The 27,880-nt window shown below is 37.5% G+C and overlaps 1 protein-coding gene across 5 annotated transcripts in view; it reads left to right on the top strand.

The window, feature by feature from the left end:
* The window catches only part of AKAP6 (A-kinase anchoring protein 6), a 486,958-nt gene that overhangs the window by 324,493 nt on the left and 134,585 nt on the right, over window positions 1-27,880 (top strand). For all 5 annotated transcript variants that reach the window (XM_041758859.1, XM_041758854.1, XM_041758855.1 and 2 more), the window contains one exon: window positions 16,797-16,945. In XM_041758859.1, the coding sequence (XP_041614793.1) occupies window positions 16,797-16,945 (149 nt within the window). The remainder of the gene's footprint in view (window positions 1-16,796; window positions 16,946-27,880) is intronic.

The raw sequence follows: 27,880 nt of genomic DNA, 5'->3' as shown, positions 1-27,880 counted from the left end.
ATGATTCTCTTTGAAATGAGGATATAGGCACTGAGCTGAGTGCTACCGTGCATTCCTGAACCATAGGCCCTGATTATTAGAACCCTAGGAGGCTAAATTTTTAAAAGAACAGTATAAAGACACACTTGTTCAGCTCTGTTTTGATAACTAAATTGTTATTATTAGTATGTAAAGTAATGCTTGTTGTTCCTGCTTCATTCCTTCCTTTCTATCACCATCTAAGGACAACTATTTTATAGAATTTCAAAGGAACTAGAGCTTGCGTTGTAGCCACAGAGTTAATAGCAGCATTTGCCAGCATAATTGTACTTGGGAAGGAACTGCCAGTCCTGCAGGGCAAGAGAAGCTAAGATTGTATCTTCACATTATACATCTTTAATTTTTAGTTTCTGCCAGAAAGTAAATAAGGATTTGCTGTAGTGGAATTTGGAAGATGGGAACAAGGGTGCAGCCGTAGAATATAAACACAGACTTGATGCCTGTGTCATTGTGCAGAGATTTGCTAAGGAAACAGTAATGGAGAGACATCGAAATTCTAATCATCCCCTCCAGTCCACACTGTGTAATCACACTCCCTTCCCACCGTAGCTCATGACATAAAATGCTGAATTTTTAATGATTTTAACTACTTGCATTATAAAGAGGAGGATGGTGGTGGATGAGGCTCTCCACAAATGCAGTTGTGTGATATATTTGTTCTTTGTGTTTGTTAGGTGCAGGTGGTGGTGGTGGTGTTTTTAATAAGCATCTCCCCTTTCATTAAAGTGGAGGAAGAAGACATTTTTCTTTACATCCAAATAAATGCAGAATAAATACTGAAATTAGCATTCATGTTAATTTTTCCACTTTGTTTAAATGCTTACTGTTTAACAAATGTTATTAAGGATATGGCTTTGAAATGGAATTTCCTTAACATTATCATGAATGTTTTTAATGACTTGCAAACAGCATCAAGTCAATAGAAATAAAGATGACCTTTTAAAGATATAAGTATATTATTTTTCACTTAGATCGGTTATCTTTTGCAGTTGTCTGATTTGATTGTCCATGTATCCATGAATATAAATACAAATAAACCTTGAGAACCTCAGGCTAGGTTTTCTGGAGCTGCCAATATGATTATAGGAGTTTTATATCCTAATATACAATGATTAGTATATACAGTAGTCTTTTTGAGTATAATATTCAACTAGCTTGGAGACACTTATTAAATATTTGCTATATATTTAATTTTTATTATTTTTATTAACAATGGGAAAATGTTAATATTTTTAAATATTTTTTATAACTCTCTTATCCATCGATAAAAAGAACATTCTAACAAACTTACTGTTTGTCAACATTTTTGAAGTGTAATAATAGTTTTATCCTTAGGTGAAGATTTTAGCTCCTATTATTTAAGTATAATTTTTCTGTAATTCTTTGTTATAGGTTCCCTGAAGTCAGGCACTGTGTCTGACCCAGATTGGTAACTTGTACAATATCTTAACATAACCCTGTCACGATATATTTGTCAGACGAATAAATGAGGGCCCTTAATCAATTTTACTATAAAAAAGTGCATTGCTCCTTAGTCCTCCGATTCTCTGCGCCAACTCTGTAGGAGAAGGAAGCTTTGCTACTCCACTTGGTCATACACACAGGACTGAAAAACAACACGAGATTCTCATCCATTGTAATGCCAAATGTTATTTGTGTTTAGCCAGAATGTAGCTAATCATAGATAGCTTTAGAGAGTTCATTTCTATGCAAGGGAAATGCACCTTTTTTTATTGAGGTAAAATTGGTATGTAACATTAGGTAGATTTCAGGTATACAAAATCATGCTATGTTTGTATACACTACATGATCACCACCATAAGTCTACTTACCATCCATCACCATACAGTTGTGGCCTTTTGTCCCTTGCACCCATCCCACTGCCCCCTTCTACTCTGATAACCACCAGCCTCTTCTCTGTATCTATGGGTTTGCTTTTGTTTTGTTTTGTTCATTTGCTCTTTAGATTCCACATGTAAGTGAAATCATAAGATATTTGTCTTCTGTCTGACTTATGTCCCTTTCATAATAGCTTCAAAGCCCATCCATATTGTCTCAAGAGGCAAGATTTCATTATTTTTTATGGCTGAGTAGTAGTCCCTTGTTTATATATATTCCATGTCATCTTTATCCATTCATCCTTTGATGAGCACTTAGGTTGTTTCTATATCTTGGCTGTTGTAAATAATGCTACTGTGAACACAGGTATGGATGTATCTTTTCAAATTAGTGTTTTTGTATTCTATGGATAAATGCCCAGAAGCAGAATTGCTGGATCATATGATAGTTTTATTATTAATTTTTTGAGAAATCTGCATACTGTTTTCCATAATGGCTACACCAATTTAAGTTCTCACCAAGTGTATGAGGGTTCCCTTTTCTCCACATCCTCTCCAATATTTGTTATTTCTTGTGTTGTCCATCCTAACGAGTGTAAGATGATGTCTCTTTGTGGTTTTAATTTGCATTTCCTTAATAATCAGTGATGTTGAACATCACCCGCCTATTGGCTGTCTGTATGTCCTCTTTGGGAAAATGTCTGTTCAGATTATCTGACCATTTTTAAATTGTTTTTGTTTGTTTGTTGCTGTTGTTGAGCTGTATGAGTTCTTTATATATTTTGGATATAAATCCTTTATTGGATGTATGATTTGAAAATAACTTCTCCCCTTCAGTAGGTTGCCTTTTCATTTTCATTTGATGGTTTTCTTTGCTACCATATATAGGATCTCTCTATTTTGATGTGGTCCCATTTGTTTAGTTTTGCTTTTATTTTCCTTGCCTTTGGAGTCATATCCAAAAACCAAAAGCAAAAACAAAAAAAGGTCCCCCATTGCTAAGACCAATGTCAAGGACCTCACCAGCTACATTTTCCTCTGAGAGTTTTATGATTTGGGGTCGTACATTCACATGTTTAATTCATTTGAGTTAACTGTTGTGAATTATACAAAATAGTGGTCTACTTTCATTCTTTTGCATGTGGCTGTACAGTTTTCCCAATACTGTTTATTAAAGATACTGTCTTTTCCGCATTGTATATTCTTGCCTCCTCTGTCAATAATTAATTGATCATAAATGTATGGATTCATTTCTGGGATCTCTATTCTATTCCATTGATCTATATGTCTGTCTGTGTGTCTATACCAAGTTTTGATTACTATAACTTTATTGCATAGTTTGAAATCAGAGAGTGTTGATATCTCCAGCTTTGTTCTTCTCTCTGAAGATTAATTTGGCTATTCAGGATCTTTTGTGGTTCCATACTAATTTCAGAATTATTTATTCTACTTCTGTGAAAAATGCCATTGAAATTTTGATAGGAATTTCAGTGCATCTATAGATTGCTTTGGTAGTATGGACAGTTTAACAACGTGAATTCTTTCAGTCCCTGGGCACAGAATACGTTTCCATTTATTTGTATCTTCTTCCATTTATTTGTATCTTCTTCAGTTTCTTTTTTCACTGGACAGGTCTTTCACTTCTTTGGTTAAATTTATTCTTAGATATTTTATCCTTTTTTATATAATTGTAACTGAGATTTTTTTCTTAATTTCTCTTTCTTATAGTTCATTATTAGTATGTTGAAACAACATGGTTTTGTATATTGAATTTGTATCCTGCACCTTTACTAAGTTAATTTATTAGTCCTAAAAGGGTTTTTTTTTGGTAAAGTCTCTAGGTTTTTTTTTTTTTTTTTTTTAAATATCTAGTGTCATATCATCTGCAAATTGTGAGTTTTACTTCTTCCTTTTCAATTTGGATACTTTTTATTTCTTTTTCTTTTTTCTTTCTTTCTTTCCTTTTCTTTTTTTTTTTTTTTTTTTTTTTTTGGCCTACTTGCTGTGTCTTGGACTTCCAATACTATGTTGAATAAAAGTGGGGAGACTAGGCATGCTTGTTGTGTTCCTGATCTTAGAAGATAATCTTTCAGCTTTTATCCATTGAATATGATGCTACCTGTAGGTTTGCCATGTATCCATATATGGCCTGTATCATATTGAGGTGTTTTCCCTGTATACCAACTTTGAGAGTTTTTTTATTATTATTATTCGTTTTTTGAGAGAGGGAGAGCACTAGTGGGGATTGGGGAGGTAGAGGGAGACAGGGAGGGCTCAGCAGGGAGCCCAGTGCAGGGCTTGATCCCAGCACTCTGGAATAATAACCTGAGCTGAAAGCAGACATTTATCTGATTAAACCACTCAGGCACCCCAAGAGTTTTTTTTTAAATCATAAATAGATGCTACATTTGTCAAATGTTTTTCCTATTGAGACCTGTTGAGATAATAATCTTATGATTTTTAACCTTCATTTTGTTAATGTGGTATGTCACGTTGATTAATTCATGAATGTTGAACTATCTTGCATCCTTGGAATAAATCCCACTTGATCATGTTGTATGATCTTTTTGATGTATTGTTGAAATCAATTCGCTAATATGTGTAGAGGATTTTTGCATTTATGTTCATTAGGGATATTTGCCTATGATTTTCTCTTTCCTTGTGTGTGTGGGGGTGTATGTATGTGTGTGTGTGGCTTTGGTATCAGGGTAATGCTAACCTCATAAAATGATTTTGGGAGCTCTCCATCCTTTTCATCTTTTCTGGAAGAGTTTAAGAACAATAGGCATTAAATCTTCTTTGAGTATTTGGAAGAATTCACCAGTGAAGCCCTTTGGTCCTAGACTTTTCTTTGTTGGGAGATTTTGGTTACCGAGTTAATCTCCTTTCTAGTAATAGGCCTGTCCGGATTTTCCTATTTTTTTGTGATTCGGTCTTAGAAAATTGTACGTTTCTAGGAATTCATCCATCCCTTCTAGGTTGTCCAATTTGTTGTGGTATAGTTGCACATAGTAGTCTCTTATAATTCTTTGTGTTTCTGTCATATCAAATGTAACTTTTTCTATTTAATTTCTGGTTTTATTTATTTGAGCCCTCTTTCTTTTTTCTTGGTGAGTCTAGCTAAAAGTTTGTCATTTTTGTTTATCTTTCCCAAGAACCATCTCTTAGTTTCATTGATCTTTTCTACTGACTTTTTAGTCTCTATTTCATTTATTCCCACTCTGATCTTTATTATTTCCTTCTTTGTATTAACTTTGATTTGCATTTGTCCTTCTTTTTAGATGTAGAGTTAGATTGTTTATTTGAGATTCTTTTTGTTTGTTTCTTGAGGTAGGCCTGTATTGCTGTAAACTTCCCTCAGAACTGCTTTTGCTGCATCCCAAAGATTTGGGTATTTTGTATTTTCATTTTCATTTGTCTCCAGGTACTTTTTTATTTCTTTGATTTTTTTGTTGACCCATTAGTTGTTCAGTAGAATGTTGCTTGATCTGTACATATCTGTGATTTTTCCAGTTTTCTTCCTGTAACTAACTTCTTTTTCTGTACTACTGTGGTCAGAAAATGTGCTTGATAAAATTTGAGTTCTTAAATTTGTTAAGACTTGTTTTGTGGCCTAACATATGATCAGTCCTGGAGAATGTTCCTTGCACACTAAAGAAAAGTGTGTATTCTGCTTTTGGATGGAAAATTCTGTGTATATCTATTAAGTCCATCTGGACTAATGTGTCATTTAAGACTGATATTTCCATATTGATTTTCTGTCTGGATGATCTGTCCATTGATGTAAGGGGTATTAAAAGTCCCCTATTATTATTTTATTGTTGTCAGTTTCCTTCTTTAGGTCTTTTAATATTTGCTTTATATATTTAAGAGCTCCTATGTTTGGTACATAAATATTTACAAATGCTATATCCTCTTGTTGGATTGATTCCCTCTGTCATTGTATAATGGCCTTCTTTGCCTTTTATTACAATCTTTGCTTTATCTATTTTTTCTGAATAGATTTAGAGGCACCATCTTTCTTTTAATTTATATTTGCATGGGATATCTTTTTTCAGACCTTTAGTTTCTGTCTGTGTATATGCTTAGACCTGAAGTGAGTGACTTGTAGGCAACATATAGATGGATCTTGTTCTTTTTATTCATTTAGCCACTCTATGCTTTTGACTGGAAAATTTAACCCACTTATTTTAAAAATAATTATCAATAGGTATATATGTATTGCCAATTTTTTTGATTTTGTAGTTTCTCTCTGTTCCTTTCTACTGTTGTAGTTTGGTGGTTTTCTTTAATGTTATGTTTAGATTCTTTTCTCATTATCTTTTGTGTATCTATTGTAGATTTTGGCTTTGTAGTTACCATGAGATTCACATGTAATACCCTACGTATACAACAGTTTTTTAAATTGATAGCGTCTTAAGTTTGAGCACATTCTGACAAGTCTACCATTTTACTCCCCTCCACAATGTGTTCTGTTTCTGATGTCCTACTTTACATTTTTTAATGTCATGTATCCCTTAAGTAATTATTATGGTTATAGTTAATTTTGCTACATTTGTGCTTTAACCTTCTTATAGCCTTATAAGTAGCAATCTACAACCTTTACAATATATGTGCTTTTACCAGTGAGAGTTTTACTTGCACATATTTTTTTTTAAAGATTTTATTTATTTATTCATGAGAGACACACACAGAGAGAGAGAGGCAGAGACACAGGCAGAGGGAGAAGCAGGCCCCATGCGGGAGCCTGATGTGGGACTTGATCCTGGGACCCCAGGATCACACTCTGGGCCAAAGGCAGGTGCTAAACCGCTGAGCCACCCAGGGATCCTCCTTGCACATGTATTCTTGTTACTAGTTAGTGCCTTTTCATCTTAAAGAAGTTCCTTTAGTATTACTTGTAAGGCCAACTAGTAGTAATAAACTACTTTAGTTTTGCTTGTCTGAAAAAGTCCTTATTTTTCCTTTAATTCTGAATCATTGCCTTGCCAGGTAGAATATTCTTGGTTTGAAGTTTTTTCCTTTTAGCAGTTTGAATATATCATGCCACTCCCTTCTGGCCTGAAAAGTTTTGGCTGAAAAATCAGCTGATAGCCTTATGGGGGCTCCCTTGTATGTAGCAAGTTGTTTTTCTCCTGTTGCTTTTAAGTATTCTCTCTTTAACTTTTGGCATTTTAATTTCAATCTGTCTTGGTATAAATCTTTTTGGTTCAACTTGTTTGGAATTCTCTATGCTTCCTGGACCTGAATGTCTATTTCCTTCTCTAAGTTAAGGAAGTTTTCAACCATTATTTCTTCAAATAGCTTTTCTACCCCTTTCTCTCTCTCTCTCTCTCTTCTCCATCTATAATACTGATGCTATTCCTTTTGATGTTTTCCCACAGGTCTCATAAGCTTTTTTCACTTTTTAAAATTCTCTTTTTCTTTTTGCTGTTCTATTTGGGTGAGTGCCAGCGCCCTGTATTCCAGGTCACTAATCCTCTCTTCTAGTTCTTCTAGTATGTTCAACTCATCTAGTGTATTTTTTCATTCAGCTGTTGTGTTATTCAGCTCTGTGAGTTCTGTTTGGTACTCTCTTATGTTTTCTATCTCTGTTGAAGTTCTAACTGTGTTCACTCATTCTCTCAAGTTCATTAAACATCATTATGACCATTAACTTTGAACTCTTTATTGGGTAGATTACTTATTTCATTAAGGTCTTTTTCTGAGGTTTTGTCTTGTTCTTTAACTTGGAACATATTCCTGTGTCTCTTTGTTTTGCTCAACTCTCTGTTTTTGTTTCTATGTATTAGATGAAAGAGCTACATCTCCAAGTCTTGAAGGAATGGCCTTGTATAGGTGATGGAACTTATTGTTCAACCTTGCTCTAGCTTTTGTTTTTTTCTCAGACTCTTGTAATTATCTAAGTAGACAGATTCGTTGTTGATAGTTCCCTGCTATTGAGGGTGTGCGAAAACCTCTCAGGGTTCCAAAGGGAGGGATCTAGTGCCTAGTTTTAGGATAATTGTAAGCCAGATCTTCAAGAATTATCTTTTAAGGTATTTAAATATCTACAATCTGTGGGTCTGCAATCATAAACCCTGCTGACTTCTAGACCCAGAGGTCTGGAGGTATCCCTGGGCAACAGTTGCTGATATGGCTTTAGATATGTGTATAAGCACCTTTCTGGGAGGTATCAGAAAGCTGTGGTGAGATCAAAGGAGGATGAAATTATTGTTTCTTCTCACCCATGTTTTTTGGGGGTACTTCCATTAGCCTATGATGTACAGAAAAATCTAAAATCTTCCCCTCAGGTCTGAAGCTCCAGGACAAGAAAATAGGACTGTTTTTACATGAAGACTGCAGGCGTATTGTAGTCTGGTGTTTGTGTAGTGCCCTGAGGGTGGTAGCCTGTCAAAGACTATCTCTTCAATTGTTTCAGGCCTGTGGGAACCAGAAATACACTCCCCTTAGCCACTAGAGCCAGGTGCTCAAGGAGTATCCCCTGTGTGGGTTGCATGTTCCGACCAGATATGGTGGGGTGGAGTGAAGCTTGAAGACATTGGGAGAGAGCACTCAGCCAGCCCCACCATGGTGCCTGAGAGCTTGACTGTGGTATTTGGGGCCAGGTGGTCAGCCAGCCCAGCTGGCTGTAGGGCATGGCCTCAGCTCTTGGGGGTGATTACTCCCACCAGAGCTAGCAGGCTAGGAAGTGATATGAAAATATCCCTGCATAGGACCAACACCAGTGAGACAGAAGCAGAATGCAAAAGTGGTGCCCATTAGTGCCTTTGCCTCAGAGAGAATTCAAACAGCTTCCTGCCTTTCTGGTAGACACTTTAATATTAACAAATGGGTTTCCTTCACTTATGGTGTAGGTGCCTTTCAAACTGTTGCATCCCTAGGCTACTGGTCTGTGAATGAGCCCTTAAGAGTAGATTTTATATTCCGTATATCCCTGTAGTTCTCCTAGAAGGAAGTCCCATTGGTTTTCAAGGCCAAACACTTTAGGGGCTCATCTTTCCATTGCAGTTCCCAAGGAATGGGGTGTCAAAACCCCTTGCTCCTCAAGGCTAAGCTTCATATTATAAGATCCCTCTTGACTGTGGGTCATGGCATCTGAGGTGAGATTTCTTTTTAGACTGTGTCTCTGCCTATCCTCCTCTTCTCAATGTGACCCTTTTATCCTTTGCTGTGGAAGTGCTGTTCAGTTAGCTGTTGGGTCCTTTGCAGACGGAATTGTTTTATATGTAGCTGTATATTTGTTGTGTTCATGAGAGGAGGTAAGTTCAGGATTCATCTATACTGGATCTCACACCCTCCTCAAAGGAGATGCACTTTGAATTTAGTCCCAAAGGCGAGTTATTTTAGGAAATTATGAACCACCTACAATGATGACAAAAGCAAAAATGCACAAAATAAGCAGGATCTTGAGGGGTGAAAATAACAGTCTCAATGTAAAGGTGATAGCTCTAAATCCTGGAGTATGGGGAACTCTACCAAACAAAATCATAGAGATTTACAAGTGTAGATTCTCACCAACCCTGGGAGTCCTTGTCAGGGCCCATGGGGTCTTGAGACCTGTAGGTGCTTCCAGAAGAAGGGGCAATCTGGGCCAGTTGCATGAAAGGGATACAATGGGGGAGGGGGGAAAGAGAGGTCATAATAAATATATCAAGAAGAGAAAAAGGCATGTGCTTAGAGATACCACATTAAAGGTTAAGAAAATTCTGTGTAGTGAAAGTGGAAATATATTTCCAAAAGACAAAATTATTGCTGGGAAAAATACAATCCTCTCTCTCTCTCTCTCTCTCTCTCTCTCTCATCCCCCTGCCATTATGTAAAAGATCTTTCTAAGTAACCAGGGACTCTTCCAAAAACAAACTGGCATTGTTAATGTCTCCTTCAAAAGTTTAAATGACTCTTCTTTTTTTAAAATGAGAAATTGGATTTTATTGAGCTAAAACAAATTCCTACCCAGAAGATTAAAACTTGTTTTGAAGTGTATTGTGAAGATTACCACTGAAGACAATAGCTAAAGTTTTCATTCTATAGGTGTGTGATTGTTGTGGTGAGTTTCTAATATAATATATGGCATGTAAGATCACTGTTAGCTGAATAAAACATTATCAAATGATTCTTAAATTAAAGAAGATTTTCTCCCTTTTTCTCCTAGAGAAGTTATGTATTTCAATAATTTTCTTTTGTCAAAGAAAAAATAGTCTCCTTTCTAAGTGAGAATGAAGCCAACAGTTTCAGAAATCAAGCTGAGGCTGCAGCCTTCAAACAATCTGTTTTATTTCTTTGTACATTTTAAACCATTTCAGATTTTCAAACTCAGTTAATTTATTCAACCAATTTTTATAGAGTGCCTGTCCTATGCCCTGTGCTGTGCAAGGTGGTATTGATACAGCAGCAAACATAGAATAAAGTCCTGCCCTCATGAGGCTTCTAATCTACTGGGGGAAGATGGACAATACAATATAAATACCATCTTTTGGCTAGATAGAGTAAACATGTATGAAGGAGTATAGGGATTGCAGGGTGGTGGGTGTGAATTGAATTTTTAAGCAGGAGATCAGAAAGGGACCTGAATGAGAAGATGACATTTCTGTGAAGACCTGAGGGAGGTTAGGGACTAGCTGTCATGCAAACAAGGCCAAGTGCCCTTAGAGCATAGCATGCCTACAAGCCCTGCCGGAGCAGGCCAAGATAGGATGAAGACAGGACTCAGGACTGACCATTGGCATGGAGAATGTGGACAAAAGCCTGATTGGAGTGTGTTCAAGAGAAAATAGGAACAGAATTGGACATAGAGCATATATAAAAGTGATTTTGCTATAACAGAGAAATGGGGCTTTGGCCAGCGGACAGATTAGTGTCAGTGGTGTCTGGGGATTATTTCTTCTTTTTCTTCTTCTTCTTCTGTTTTCTCCTCACCAAGGGGAAAGCAACAGCATTTTTCTGGCTGATGCGCTTATGCTGATGAGAATAATACTGAGGAGAGGAAAACTTAATATGGGAAAGAAGGGCAATTTACTGCTGAGGTGATAATCTTTATGTAGATAAGAGGAGGTCTGGTGCACAAGTAGGGATTGGTTTTAGATAGAAATATGGAAAGTTTCCACAGAAACAGGAGGGATGGAAGAGGATGTGGACCCAGATGCAAGTAGGCAGGTAGCTACGGTGGGAAGCTATGAAGTACAGTATGAATGTGCAGGTAGACCTAACAGCATGAGTTAAAAAAGAGAGAAATTACTTTTAACATTCTCAGTATACTTAATCCAGCAAAGGGTGCTGGGACATGCAGTGATAATGAAATAATTGACATTTCTTAACTATTTAGGTCTTATTCTCGTTAGGGCAAGGGTATGGGATATGTCTATATGTGATTATAAAAGTGACCTTGTGTTTAATCCTGTAAGGCTGTTAGGGAATTTGACCCCTCAAATTTATCATGGATTAGCTATTTGGTTATTAGATACAATATCAGGGGGAAGTATGTGGTTGGGTAATTTTCTTCAGGCCCCAAAGAAGGTTATTGAATTTGGATCACCACATACAAAGCCAAATTTAAATAAAATATTTTAGCACACTGTGTCTTCTGTTCTGATTAAGGTATTAATTTGTAGTCTGAATCTGAAGAGGATTGTCCCTAGTGACTTAGGCTCCAGGTGCTTATAAAACAAAGTGGGAAACATACTGTTAATGATAAGCAGCAAAGGAATAATACTCAACTTCAGATGAAAAGGCAATGTTTCTAACTTTATTATGTGTATTAGTCTGCTAGGATGACAGTAACAAAATACCACAGACTGGGTGGCTTGAACAACAAAAATTTACTTCTCACAGTTCTGGAGGCTGAAAATCCCAGATCAAGATGTTGGCAGGTTTGGATTTTGATGAGGCATCACAGCTTGGCTTGGAGTCGTCCACCTTCTCCCTGTGACCCCACACTGTCTTTTCTCTGTGTGAATACTCTTAATCTTATAAAAACACCATTCCTATTGGATTAGGGCCTCACCCTTGGGACCTAATTTAATCTTAATTCCTTCCTTAAAGACCCTATCTCCAAATATGGTCACATAAGGGGTAAGGGATTCAAAATATGACTTGGCAGGGAGGAGGGTACTCAGTCAATAACATTATGTTAAAGGTGTACTAGAGGTACAAATTACTAGAACCTCTTCAGCACTTATTTGGGACACTGGCCTGATGGAAACTTAATTCTCTTCTCAATGCAGTGTTCTAAAAGTCTATCAGGAGGTAGGTTCTTTATGAGCATATTTGGACTAAATACATCAGATGACTCTCTTGCCATGACAGAAAAAGAAAGATGGAAAAAGATGAGGGCTTTCACAGAAACAATGACATCTTCTACTGGCATATTGTTGGATAGCATCCAAATTCCCTAATCTGACATTCTCTACAGCCAATCCCCTTCACTGTTAGACTCTTCATCCAAATGCCCCCAAGGTCCAGCCACTATTCTCTGAACATGCCACATCCTTTCACAACTCTAGGTATTTGAACAGACAAGTTACTCTGCCTATAAAGATATTTACCTGCTTCTTCACCTGGCAAAGTCATACTCATACTCCCAGATCTGGTTCAAATACCACCAGGGAACCTGGGTGGCTCAGTTGGTTAAGCATCTTGCCTTCAGCTCAGGTCATGATCCCAGAGTCCTGGGATCAAGTCCTGTGCAGGCCTCCCTGCTTGGTGGGGAGCCTGCTTCTCCTTTTCCTGCTCCCCCTGTTTGTGTTCTCTCTATCTTTTTTTCTGTCAAATAAATAAATAAAATCTTTAAAAACAAAACAAAACAAAAAAAATAAATGGCACCTCTCTCAAGCTTTTATTGCCCGTTCCTCACTTGCAGACAATTAGTTATTTTTTCAAGTCCCATCCTCCCCCCATATGCATCTCATGTGGAATACTTGTAGCTCTCTATTGGCATCATTCCTTCCTCCACTATACTGTGGTCCCTTCTTTATCATTCTTCTTTGTATCCACAGTCCCCGGTGCAGTCCCTGACATGTGAGAATGGTCCAATGAACGTATGAGGAATAAATGGATGGATAGATGAATGTACAATTCATTTATTCAGCAGTTATTTACTGAGCCCCTCTCATTTTCCAGATACTGCCAAGTTGTGGGGAATACAAAATAGCAAAGGAGACAGACACAGCTTCATTATGGAGCTTGGAGTCTGGAGATGGAGACAGAAAAAAGCATAAACCAGTAAACACAAGAATTTTAAACTGTTATTTGCTGGGAAGGAGATTAACACTGTTCCAAAAGAGAAAAAAATAGAATGAATCTACCTTTGATAGGGTAGTCCAGGTAGGCCTCTATGAGAGAAAAAAATGTCAACTAAGAGCTGAAGGACGAGAAGATATTAGTAAGAGAATGTTCCAGAGAAAGAGAACAATATGTGCAAAGGAATATTTCCTGAGACAGGAAAGAGTTGTTTAAAGAACCTGAAAGTAGGCAAGGATGACAGGGGCATGGTGATTAAGCAAGAGACAAGTAGAAAAATGACATCTGAGGTAGGCAGGAACCAAACCTCTTGGGGCATGGAAGAAGTTTTGGGTTTTTTTTGTTTTGTTTTGTTTTGTTTTGTTTTTTTGCCTTGATCTGAATTCAGTATGCAACCAACTTATGTTTTATAAAAATGACTGTGGCCACTGTAAAGGGAGATTGGAGAGGTAGGAATGGGTGAAGAGAGATGCATGTTAGAAGATAATTGTACTGCAGGAGAGAGGAGACAAAGGCTTGGACTAAGCTGGCAGGAATCAGATTGGGCAGACAGACAAGAGAGACATTCTGGAAGAGGAATCAATGGAATTTAGAGAGTAAATGTCTGTGGGAAATAAAAGGAGTTAAGGATGACTTTCAGTTTTCTGACCTGAGCAACACATGGTGCCATTTGTTTGAAAGGAGAGATATACGTACAGAAAATTCTGAGGGATGTGGTGAGAATGAGAAGAGAGAGTTCTGTTTTGAATACTTGTGCCTAAAGTAAATCTAAGTGGCAATGTCGGGTGGTTGGTTAGATATGTAAGTGTGGAGCTCAGAGGAGAAGATTGGAAGCCATACCTGTATAGACTGCACTGAAAGTAATGGAAAATAGTATAAATAAAGAAAAGGAGTCCAGAATTAAGCCCTGAAGCAACAACAACCAGTGATCTCAGCTATGATTCAGAAATCAATCAATGAGCCATCTGTAAAACAGATTGGAGATGGTGGAGAAGGAAAGGGAGAATGATTGAGAATCCATCACATTAGGTCAGCCAAAGGGTAATGCAGACCTTGAGTAGAATAAGTAAGAACTGATCTTCTTTCTGTCCCATCACTTTCTCATCTCACATCCTAATGTCAACCGTTGCTTCCAGTTTTATATGTCCAACTTGGTATTTTCACATGTTTACTGAACATCTTGTTTTGGCTATTTCACCAGTACTCAAACCCAAAGACTCAAATCTAACTCATCTGTTTCATCCATCCATATTGCTTTTTTTATACACCTACTCCCATTGGTGGCATCATGGGGCTCTCAGCGACCAGGAAGCAACAAGTTGATCTGTCACAGGGTCTGTTGTCTCTTGCTCCTCTTTATTTACCTTAAAAAGTAAGTTGCCAAATTCTGTTGATAACACATCAAGAATGTTATTTAATCAAGCTGAGCTACCATTTGTAAAATATAGTCCAAAAGTGTCCAGTATTATCATAAATGCTAATAAATAAAATTCTTTTAATCAGACATCCAATGTTACTATTTTTTTTAGAAGTGTATTTTCTTCAAATCTTCCTCCTAAAAATTCATCTTTGGACTAAGATATAGTATGAGAAAAATTTAACCAGTCTGCAGAGAGATTTAGACTGGCAAAGCCATTCAACCTTAGCAGAAGGAGCTACTTTGGTTCTATTTTTATCATCACGTTTAGGAATGAATCACTGAAAGCAGAGAGAGAAATAGAGATCGATAGGAAAGACTTGGGCCATCTAACTCATCTCTTTGTTAGTCCAGGGAAGTTTCCTATGTCAAATGCCTGTGAGATATTGTGCAATAAAAGTCTTACATTGCAACATTTCAAACATTTTCATAAGGTGACTAATTATCCTCCAAGTTACGCTCAGCATTGTTCTCTAAACTCTTTTCCATGTATCTCTGTCATATGTGAGGTGTGTCCCTTTGTACACAGAAATGGCAGAGGATCTCAAAGGGATGAGGTCCAATTATTTTTTCATAGTAGTGATATCTAAATTGAGCCGATCTCACTCTCAATGACTCTTTTTGTGACCAGTGACATATACATTTGTGAGGTCATTATCCAGAACAAAGAGTGGTCCAGCTTGTTGCCTTAGGGCGATTAAAAATATATGGGAACCTCTAGGGATCAGACATGCCTCTTGATCCCTAATGGTGGAGTTACACAATTTGAATGGGGTTTCCACTAGAATACTTGGTGTGGGATGATCTCCTCGTTATCCCTACAGCCTTGAGGAGGGGCATTGGGAGGATTATTGCTTTTAAGTTCTTTGACTCTCAGTTACCAGTTAGTTTGGGCAATAAAAATTCACATGAACCAACATACAGATTACAGTTTTTAACTGATTTCTGAAACTTCAATAAGAATATAGTAATTTGAGCATTTTTTTAAAAAAAAGTTTCTCCTCCGTAGTCTAGACTGTTCAGAATTAGAAATTGTAGAAAGCAACAACAAAGGAACTCCAGAATGGTTGGAGATCTAAACTGGCCATTTCATTTACAGAGTCCTGATTTGCTCTTTTAAGCAGCTGCCACTTTACACCTCTGGTTTTGTTATTTTATTTTATTTTTTCTTCTTCTTCTTCTTCTTCCATGGTCAAGTCTATAAAGCCAGGGATCATGCAAAAGGCCTTGGTTGGCTCACAAAAAGTAGAAGGTCATGTCTGACTTGGCTTTTCTTAACTATTACAGAATTCTGGCAACTACCTAACAGCTGACCCAGAACTGTCTTTAACACAATATGTAATTAAATTAGAAAGAAGTAGCAGCTTTAAGGCTTATCAGAAATCTTAACGGACGTGCTTGGATTTAGTGAAGTAGGCCAAAAGAAAATAAGAGCTGCTTTGGCCTACAGTGCACAGGAACTCAGCATTTCCCCTCCCTTTACCGTGGGCAAGCATTCCCGGTCTCATCTGGTGTTCTGGGGAACCCTAAAGCCACAGGGATCATAACAGCTGCAATAAATAAAGCATCTATTCAATACATTTCCATGCCAAATATTATTCAGCATTCTTTTAGCCTTGGTTTGATAGAAAACAGCATGGTGAACTTACTACCTCTCTTTACTACAGTAAGCCCCAAGTAACTATGAAGGATATAACAATTCAACCCAACATGTAAGCAAAATCACTATTCCTTCTATTTTAAACTTAAGATGATAACACAGAGGACCCCTCAAATTGTAATAAAAGAAGTCTGTTGTCACTATTGAAGATGTATTAGAATTAGTACTCGGCTTTTTTTATTCTTCTCAGGGAAGATAATGAGAAACGTTCAGAATCTGTGTCCACGCAGATGTATGGGTTGGAGGGAGATCTTTAAAAAATAAATGTTACATATGTGGCAATATGAAGAAGAATATTATTAAGGAATTTCACAGAATTTTTATGTAAAATCTCATCATACAGTATCATGATCTCAGGGATATTTTGTGATATTTACTGAGTCTTCTGAGAGTTCATTTATTCAGGTCATATTTTAAGGAGGGACTTATAGGATTCAGATCTAAAATATAATTCTGTAATATGCCCAGCTGATCCCATTAAATCCAGCCCGAAAAGGAGCAGTATAATGATGTGAACAATTCCCATTCTTTGCGTTGTTACACCTCACTTGAAATGCATTCCTTGAGGATTAAAACAGCAATCCCTCTTTGTTTCTCTCTCCAGGCTGAGGTTCAACTCTGCTACCTGGAAGCACAAAGAGATGCTGTTGAGCAGATGTCCCTCAAGCTGTACAGCGAGCAGTACACCAGCAGCAGCAAGAGGAAAGAAGAGTTTGCCGATATGTCAAAAGTTCATTCAGTGGGAGGCAATGGGTAGGGAACTCTTCTTTTTGTTGTTTTACTGTCACCAATCTCTACTCTTTCAATGATTCTCCCCTACCGGGTGTTCGGCAAGCATTTCCTCCTTAGTGGGCATATCAGGAGAAGCTCAGGAGAGTAGGCATCTGTGTTCTGTTCCATTTGTGTGAGAATGGGAGGCTGTGGATTTTATCCACCCTTGTCATTTAGCCCAGAACTTCCTAACTCTGTTGTCATTTTTTTCCAAAACAGCCTTTTTACTAGTTTCAAATCTCCGTTTTGAAGCAGAGATGGTAGGAGTGATGTGTGACTGCGGCGTGCCCATGGTGTTGGTCTTTCTTCTTCGTAAATGTTTTTTCAGTTTTTCTCCCCCCTTTTTAAACTTTGCCATTTATTTCAAAGTCTATCCAAGGAATTTTAAATATCAAAACCTCACTGGAAATCTGATAGAACATAATTTTCCTGAAAACATAGCTGTTTAATAATCCTTTAGAGACCCTGGGTTAGCCAGTTGGCTTCACATAAAGTCAATTGGAATAACAGACTAGCCCTAGATTTGTCTATCGTACGTGAAAGGACCGAACAAGTTCAGTGACCCATCAACAATTTCATTCAGCCTGAGACATATGACTCCATTTGCCTTATACTAACTACCCATACTATTAAATAATTAACTCATACATCCAGATATTTTCAAATGCTATAACTAATTGCTTAGTTAACAAAAGTTATTTAAATATTGTGTGTGTATTTTTTCTTTTTCTGTCTTTTCTGGCTCAATTCTATTATTTTATAAATAATTACCAAAGAGTAAAAGAGTACTAATTAAATTTAATTATTTCATTATTTTAATGACTTAATAATAAGTATACTCATAAAAATGGAAACAATAATCTATTTCACTTTTATACTTGAGCCAGACTTATGATAAAGGGAAGAAATCATTCCCCCAAGTTCCATTACATGTTAATAAGCGTTATATAAACCTATGGCATATAACTGTAGTCAAAATATTCCCTGAAAAGTCAGGAGGAAAGAAATCTTTTCATGCACTTATTTGCACTTATATTTTAAGTGCTTATAGTTACAGATATTTGAGGATAAATTAAGTACTGATTATAAATTCTGTCTTGTGATAAAACCCAGAGTCTAAGAATCCAGGGAAAGGATAAGAGTTCTAATTCTGCTTAGGAAATGGCAATGGACTTTCCAAGTTTTCAAATTTCAGATTTTCAAATCTATATAAATTTGCTGCCCTCGCTAGACTATTTTATACATAGACACATTATGAACATATCTGATTTATCTTAGATGACTCAGTAGACATTCATAAGTATTTAGAAGAAGAAAAGAGTAGCAGCAAATAACAAAGAAAAGGTTAAATCTTGGAGCAAGAACAATAAGCTGTTTTGAGGCTTTAACATGCTTTAGTTCCTCTCAATGCCTAAATAGTCTTTGGTGTAGATGCAAGCACAAACTTTAGGTCACATTTTCATGTTTTCTAAAAGCCCCAAGGACTGAGCGGGCACCACGTGCTTCTGACCTCAGATTCCAAGGACCTAACCTGAGTACTTACTCTGGGTTCCACAAATCATAAATTTGCCCTGGGAATTGCTTAGTTAACAACAAGCATTGTTCTGTGAAGTGGGAGTAGGTGAACTTGCCTGATATCCTTTGTTTATGTTCCTTGGGGTGCTGAAGGCTGTGCATTGTGCAGAAATTTAAGAGTGTGCTGAAGAAAAGGCAGCTATTTAATACTAGGGACAAAAACCATATACTCCTTTTTATTTTCTGTTTACATACAGAAAAGCATTGTTGGAGGAATGCATGTGGGTGAGGTTATCTGGGGTGTCCTGCCCCCAAGACTCCCTGCTCCCACAGTCAAATCCTTAATTCCGGAGCCTTAAGAACACAGTCTTGTAAAATTATCTGCTCCAATGATACATAAACTTCATTAACTGTTCCTTTTGTTGTGTAGAATGAGCATTGTTTCCAATAAGCAACTGTGGGAATAGTGTGGGCTTTCTAGGGTCCTCATTCCATATACAGACATCCAATCCACTAAAGAGAAAATTAAGCTGGTGATACAATTCATATATTTTTATTTCCTCCCCATGTCTACATGCATACTAGGAGTTCGTGGTTGAAAAAAAATGGATAGGCTATGCCAGGGAAGATTCAGCTGCTAGGTAGAACTATGATCTTAAATTTCTAGGAAGTTTACATAACCACAATATTGCTTAGAAATGAATTTGCACCTCTCTGGCTTGATAAAAAGTTGGACATCAAGATGCTAGAACAGAGCTTATATACAACTATGAACTGTGTGTCTAACAGTCATGAATATGTGTGGTGGAAAGATTTTCCTGAATGTATGTGAGGCTGTCTGAATGCTAGTAACAGAGTTGTTTACCTATGGGAGACATTGGCACTGGCTCTACATTGCAAAGTGGGAAACCGTGGCTTTCTGGAGGGACATGCAATGCATGAGTCATCGATGATTCTCTATGGGAGCAGATTGGTGCTTTTTGATTCCTGGCAATCTACATGAAAGCATTTACAAATTGTTTGGTTTCTTTTGCCTGGTAAATATTCCCTGAAGGCCTACTGTGTGAATGGCATGATAGTCTGAGCAGAGTTTGTCAAGAACACTTACCTTTTGTATATTTTGTAAAGTGTAACCATCTTTTTTCCTGACACGTTTTTCTATCAAGAGGTTGTCTGATTTCATTTTTTGAATTTTAAAGATGCTATTTAATTCATTAAGTAGCATCCTACTCGCTGTCAAGGCTTACTGTCGATCACAAACCATGTCTTTTGTTCAGTTTATAAATGATAGAACTGGAAGGCAGAAAGGTGAGGTGACTGGCACGCCCAGGATGATTATCTAAATTGGAGCTAAGATCTCAATGCAGAGCCTTTGGTCTGAATGCAGTGGACAGTTCATCAAGTCATGCTTTGCTTTTTCTCTGAGGATTTCATTCAGACTCCTGATAACCATTTTTTCCTCTAAATCCTATGTTGTGCGTATTCTATAGTGTATGAAATTAAATTATGACATTTTTCTACTCTGGAGAAATTGAAGAGTCTTAAGGAGATTTGATTAAAGCCACAAGGAAGTTTGGGCAAGAACATTGGGAAGTAAGCTTAAGTGAAAACAAAATTGACTTAATTCATTAATTTGGCAAATATTACTAATATGAAGTGCAGAGATAAAGGGCAAAAAGGAGAGGCTCATGGTTTGGTAAAAGGAGCCAGTTTGTAGGCAGCATGGAATAAAGTGCTAAATTAGAAATCTTTTATTGGGTAGGGGCTGTGGCTCATGGAAGGCAGACCTCAATTCTGACTGCAGTGGGAAGAGTTGGAGCAACTCAGGAAAGACAGTAGAGAGAGGACTGTGGAGACCACTTTTGAAAGAATGCTTGGTCAGTGATGTTGAGCATCTTTTCATGTGTCTGTTGACCATCTGTACGTCTTCTTTGGAACAGTGTCTAGGTCCTCTGCCCATTTTTTAAATTGAATTATTTGGTTCTTTGGTGTTAAGTTGTGTAAGTTCCTTATATATTTTAGATGTTAACTTTTTATTGGATAAATCATTTGCAAATATCTTCTCCTATTGAGTAGGTTGTCTTTTTTTTTTCTTTTTTTGATGGTTTCCTTTACTATGGTAAAGCCTTTTATTTTGATATAGTCCCAGTCGTTTATTTTTGCTTTTGTTTCCCTTGCCTTAGGAGATATGTCTAGAAATTGTTGTTATGGCTGGTGTCAGAGAAATTACTTCCTGCCTGTGTTTTCTTCTAGGATTTTTATGGTTTCAGGTCTTATATCTAGGTCTTTAATCCATTTTGGATTCATTTTTGTGTATGCTGTTAGAAATTTGTCCAGTTTGGGGGCACCTGGGTGGTTTAGTCCGTTAAGCATCCAACTCTTGATTTTGGCTTAGATCATGAACTCAGGGTTGTGAGATCAAGCCCCACACTGGGGCTTAAGAGTCTCTTGGTATGGAGCCTGCTTAAAATTCTCTCTCTCCCTCTCCCCTCTCTCCTCATTTCATTCTTTCTCTCTCTCTAAAAAAAAAAAAAAAAAAGAGTCCAGTTTTATTCTTTTGCATGTAGCTATCCGTTTATTGAAAAGACTGTCTTTTCCCCATGTATGTTCTTGCCTGTGTTTACTGCAGCGTTATTTACAATAGCCAAGACACAGAAGCAACCTAAATATCCATTGGTAGATGAATAGATAAGGAAAATGTGGTACATATACACAATGGAATATTACATAGTCATATTACACAGAAAAGGATGAGATAATGCCATTTGAAACAACATGGATAGACCTAGAGGGTATTAGCTAAGGGAAATAAATCAGACTGAGATAGACAAATACCATAAGATTCCACTCATAAATAGAATCTTAAAAATGAACAAACAAAAAAGCAGAATCAGAATGATAAATACAGAAAACAAACTGATGGCTGACAGATGGGAGAGGGTAGGGGATAAGCAAAATGGGTGACGGAGAGAGGGAGATATAAGCCTCCAGTTATAGAATAAATTACAAGATTTAAAAAGCAGAATGTAAGGAATATAATCAGTGATATTTGTAGTAATAGTGATGTAATGGGACAGATGACTAGCTATACTTATGGTGAACATAGCATAATGTATAAACCTGCCAAAGCACTAAGTTGTATGCCTGAAACTAATGTAACATAGTATGTCAACTATACTCAAATAAAAAAAGGGGGGGGGGAAGAAGGCTGGGTCAGGGGAAGCGCTTTTCAATTTAATCTGAACAAGTGTTTATTGAGCACCTACAAAGACAGACCATGTAAATTCATGAAATTTACACTGACAGCAAGGAAGTGTTACAGTAAGCCAGCATTTGAAGCAGAGAGTGCTAGAGGAGCTCAGAGGAACAGGGTGGACTCCATGAGGCAAAGCTACCTCTGTCATGCTCACCATACTCTGCCCTGAATCTGCTACGGTGCTTGGCATGTGCTAGATGCTCAGTGAATGAATACATAAATGAGTAGCTAAAATTGGTGTGGGGGTCAGGGAGAGGGAGCAAAGATCTGGAATCATTAGAATGCCTGCTGGTTCCATATGACTGGAAAGCAGGGTAGAAAGTTGGGTATATGTGAAAAATAAGGCTTGGGAAGAAGGTGAAGTCCAGCTCTTGAAGTTAATCATTGAATTCATGGTTCTTAACCAGGATAGTGCATCAGAATCACCTGTGGAACCTTTAAGCTGAGAAATGCCTGCCATCCCCCACCCACACTGAAAATTCTGATTCGGGAAGCAGGCATGAGCCAAGGATATAAATATGTTCATTTGCTCTAACGTTCATTTCTGGTTGAGAATCTTTGCACTAGTGGTCTTCAAAGTGTCTTTTCTGGACCAGCAGCATCAGCATCTCCTGGGAATTTGTTAGAAATGCCAATTCTCAGTCCCACTCTGGACTTAACTAAATTGGGAAGTCTAGAGCTGGAGACCAAGCAACCTTTGTTTAATGAGCCCTCCAAATGATTCTGATGCTTCTGTTTGAGAAACACTGCTTTTGTCAATGAAGATTTTAGTTTAGAAATTAACCGAGAAATTAACTGAGAATCCAGGAGACAGGATTGGAGACTAAAGCCAGAAAGAACTGATGACCCATCAGATGAGGGAATGAGAAAGAGAGAAAAGAACTACTCTGAAGTTCTAATTGCTAGTTCAGGGAGGAGAAAGAAAATAGGAGGATTTGGGGGGGTGCCTGGGCGGCTCAGTTGGTTGAGTGTCTGCCTTCAGTTCAGGTCATAATCCTGGGGTCCTAGGATGGAGCCTTGCATTGGCTTCCTGCTCAGCGGGCTCCCTGCTTCTCTCTTTTCCCATTCCCTGCCTGTGCTCTCTCTGACACACTCTCTCTTTCTCTCAAATAAATAAATAAAATCTTAAAAAAAATGAAATAGGATTTGGATTCAAATGGCTTTTGTGTCATTTATATTGAATATTTGTTGAACAACCATTAAGTGCAGGCTGTACTGGGGATGTAGAGACAATGGGACACAGTGTGTGGCAGATGTATATAAATCAGGAAGACCTTCCATAAGTGTCATGGAATATGTCTCAGAGTCAGAAATGGCAATGAGAATGCTTCCTATGGAGGCAGCAGTGTATACAAACCTCTAGAACCAGTAAAGGCTGCCCAGCATGTCAGTTTTGAAACAATATTCTGGCAGTGGTGTGAAGAATAGATTGGCATGGGCAAGAGTAGGCAATGCTCATTTAAGATGCTATTCCAGTCATCCAAATAAGAAATAGGGCCTGACCTAGGACAGTAGCAATGGAAGCTGAAAGTTCCTAATGGAAACTGAAAGAAGGAAGTTGAAGACAGGCCTTGGACACCAAGTAGGTAGGGGGCATTAAGGGAAGGGGAGTTTAAACATGGACTTCCAGGGGCACCTGGGTGGCTAAGTGACTGAGTATCTGTCTTTGGCTAAGGTCATGATCCCAGATTGAGTCCTACATGGAGCTCCCTGTAGACAGCCTGCTTCTCCCTTTGCCTATGTCTCTGCCTCTTTCTCTGCATCTCTCACGAATAAATAAATAAAATCCTAAAAAAAAAAAAAAAAAAAAAAAAGAATGGACTTCCATGATTCAGACTTGTGCCCTCTGGCAAATGGACATGTCTTTCACTGAGGTGGGGAAGAAAAGGCAGTTGCAGGAGTGGGGGGAGGGAGATTGAGTGTTTGGGACATAGTTCTTTTGATGGTCTGTGGAATATTCAAGTGGAAATGCCCAGGAAGCAGATCCGGAGCTTAGGATTTTTGGGCTCCTCAACCATCAACAAGGACAATGTGGTAACTATGGGGTAGCAGAGGCTGAGAGAGGTAGGAACTGACTCTATGGTGAACTGCTCCCCCACCGAGGTGGACATAATGTTATTTTTAAGGAATGCTTGTTTGAAAAAAGTATGGATAGTCCAAACATTTTTATTTCAGTTGGAATCTTTCCTGCTATATTATGCAAGTATTCCAAAATAAAAATTCTGTCATTGAGAATTCTAGGTGGTACCCTGACTGGCAGGAATTTAGAGCTACAGTCACCTATTATTTTCTGTCTCAAAGCTGCAGGTAAAAGCTTCTGATCCCAGATATTAGAGTGAATTAGGACTGCTCATATAGCTTCTTAACTACACAAATCACATTTACCTTTAGGGATAGTCATGAATTCCCTGTAGTCTGATTTTTTAAAGGAGGAGAGAGTGTGTACTAGATTAAAAATTAAAGACCTTAATTCAGGTTGGCACTCTTCTGCTTTTTAGCTATGTGACCTCGACTGGGACACTTAACTTCCTCAAGATGCAATATCTCTCTCTGTAAAATGGGCATAGTTATCCCAGTCTACTTCATGTTCTTAAATTTAAAAAAATTATTACAAAGTATAGTTGACATACAATGCTGTATTAGTTTCAGATGCACCACATAGTGATTCAGCAATTCTACACACTAAGCAATGCTTATCCTAGTAAGTATAGTTATCACCTGTTACCATACAATGTTATTACAATATTATTGACCATATTCCATATGCTATACTTTTCATCTGTGACTTATTTATTTTATAACTGGGAGTTTGTACCTCTTAATCCCCTTCACCTATTTTGCCCATCCTCCTACCCTCCTAACTCCATATAGACTTTGTAACCCAGAAATACAATAATTGATAAGAAAATATCCGAAATATTTATAATGTAATAGATATATAAAAATTAGTGAGTGAAATATGCATTGAGCAACTACTGTGTAGCAGGGAGTGATATGAGATGCTTGGAATAGAAAAGATACAAAAAACTTTATAGTCTAGGGAGGTATAAAGATAAACTCCGATACATCCTTATGAAACAGTGGGTAAAATTCAAGATAGAGTGTATTATGGGGATACTTAGGAGGTCTGCCTAATTGGAGAGATTTATGGGGGGAGGGAATATCTGAGCTGTTATAAAAGGTACATTGATAGAGAAAAAGTGAGAATCTCAACCACAAGACAGTAACTGTGTAGGGAGGGTGTATGTATGTGCACGTATGCGTATTGAGGTTTACTATAAATACTAATTTGATGTTGTTGAAGCAGAAGGGCATGGAGCTCTTTTTGACTCTGCTTCCTGAGATCAGGAGGGAATACCAAGCAAGTCCTTAGGGACTTCTGCTCCTGTGGTAAAGTTCTAGAAGATACCTCAGTCTCATTGGCCACATGCCAGGCTTTCTCTGGCTATGTGGAAATTCGAGCAATGTCTACAGATGGAGACATAGTCAAGGTTTATGCCCTGTATCTAAGAATATATGAGTAATTCACCCCTTACCATGCAAGGTTTTGGTATAAAATTTACTCCGAAATACAAACAGATAATTCCCAAACACAACAGATTGAAGTAAATGAACTTTTTTTTTTTAAAGATTTTATTTATTTATTCATGAGAGACACAGAGAGAGAGAGAGGGAGAGAGAGAGACATAGGCTGAGTGAGAAGCAGGCTCCCTGTAGGGATCCTGATGTGGGATTTGATCCCATGACCCTGAGATCATGACCTGAGCCAAAGGCAGACACTCAACCACTGAGCTACCCAGGTGCCCCCTAAGTGAACTTTAAATAGACAAAAATTTGGCAGGAAAGGTGAGTCCATTTTCCTTCAGAAAAAGAAGCATCTGGGATGCCTGGGTGCCTCAGTGGTTGAGCACCTGCCTTTGGCCCAGGGTGTGATCCTGGAGACCTGGGATCGAGTCCCACATCGGACTCCCTGCATGGAGCCTGCTTCTCTCTCTGCCTGTGTCTCTGCCTCTCTCTGTGTGTGTGTCTCTCATGAATAAATAAATAAAATCTTTAAAAAAAAAAGAAAAAGAAGCATCTTTATATTTGTATGAAAAAACACATACAGATATATATAAAGCATTGCCAAAGGGAAATGATTTTGACAAATGAAGACAAATATATCACTATTTAAAATATTGTTTGATTAAAGATCAAATTTGATTCTCTAAATTAATTAAGCAATAAGATACACTGAATGATTTTAACCACCTGAGAAGGGATATAATCACCCTGTATTTTACTGCTGCAGGGTGATCTTCAGGGTTTTCTGTTGAACAACATACCAAAAATATCTCTGTTGCAGTTAGAGGAACATAGGTGCTTGCTCATATTGTCTTGCTGGTTCTCTCTCTCACATACAAAATGACCATTTTTAATTTGTGCTCAATGGGTGTTTTTGGAATATTTAAATATTTTGAAATAATAAAATGTTTTCTTTTTGGTATACACCAGCCGTAAAATGAAGTACCACCTCTTATTAGAGCTAATGTTGACAGTGTTCTCAAAGATAAATCACTAGGCAACCCCCAAAAAACCTTATTTCCACCATGAATTTCTACTTTCTTCCTCTGACTCTTATCCTGTCTCAATCTAATGAATAGCTGATGTTCATTTCATGTTGTCTTTGCTCCATCTTTTGTATTCTGATGTTATTAAATAGGGAGATTACAACACAGCATGCAGTTAAAAGGAGCAGAAAGTACCTGGCTACCTTCTGGATGACTGCTATTCTGGCTACTATGCAATTATTAAAATCGGTGTTTCTGGGCTACAAAAAAAGAATCTCACCAGTAGAACTCTATTCATTGGAGTCATGATATTATACCCTTTTAATGTGCAAGTACATTAAACTAATTTTAGACCTGGACAATCTTCCACTTCAGTGATCTAATGCCAACCATGCCAAGGATTCAGCAAAGGGCAAACCAGAGAGGCAGAAGCATACTCTTTGGGGAACCATTACTTCAAAGTTAACAATAAAATCAACTTACAAAGATATATATCTGTATCTCCCTTCCATCTTAATTTCTGTACTGCCTTGAAGAGTTGATGAGGCCCATTGAAAAGGCAGATAGATGCTAGCAGGGACAATGAGAGTACCAAAGACAAATCTAATCTACCTCATTGTAATGTGCAGAGCTTAACTCTTTAAAATGTATTCCTTTATTCATTCTCCCATTTTCTTCACAGAGGATTTGAGTCAACTTACAAAAATATTTACAATAAAATAAAATAAATATTTGACAGAAGTTAAGCAAAAGCAAAATATGCGTAAGAAAACAAACAAATGCTTATTCTCTGCATATCCTCAAGAGGGGTTGTGATTTGGCTCTCAATTTTCCATACCAAAGAAAAGAAAAAAAAAATCTCCTCTATCAGAAAATTCATGGTGTTCTAGGATTTAAAATGATATATATCAAGGGAAGCACAGTTTCTTTTGCCACTGAGGCCTGAGGAGTTTCTCCTGTAGTTCTTTAAGGAGAAGACAGTCATCTGTGATACTATATCCCGACAAGAGAAATGAAATTCCCAAGGCAGTTATTAAACATGGGCTGAGGAAGTGATGTCAAAGCATAATTCGGTAAGGACAGTTCTACAAGTAACTAAAACCTTGTAGTCTGAGCATAGCACTCCCTGGTCAGGGTCAGCCTTGATGGATGAGATAAACAAAATCATTGTAGGTGGGCTATCCATGTTAATTCTGCTAACAGGCTTTTGTTAGGAATTAAGTGGCAGAGAGTAATATCCAGACTATTTACTTCCTGCCCTAACCCTAAGAGTAAATATTCTCTATTACTTATTAAATCTTTGAAAACCTGTGAGGCTGAGAGTGGGATGGTCCTTTTACAAAAGGTTAAGCTGCCTGACGTGAGTCTGGTGACCCAGTATGCCAGTAGCATGTGTAGCTCCAGTCCACTCTAACACACAGATGACAATGTAGGAAGATTTATTTTCTCTTTTTTTGATGACATCATCTCTTGTTTTGTATTGTCCCTCCATTTCTGTCAAAATCACTACTGATTCTAAATTCTTCAGAATGTTTTCCAGCTCTTTGGCTAGACTTAGTTAAAAGCATATTATCTGGAAATTTAGATAAGAGTTTG

The sequence above is a fragment of the Vulpes lagopus genome, chromosome 6 (assembly GCF_018345385.1).
Source record: "Vulpes lagopus strain Blue_001 chromosome 6, ASM1834538v1, whole genome shotgun sequence".
NCBI lineage: Eukaryota > Metazoa > Chordata > Mammalia > Carnivora > Canidae > Vulpes > Vulpes lagopus.
The sequence above is the reverse complement of the archived record's forward strand: the minus strand, read 5'-3'. Positions and strand labels throughout refer to the sequence as shown.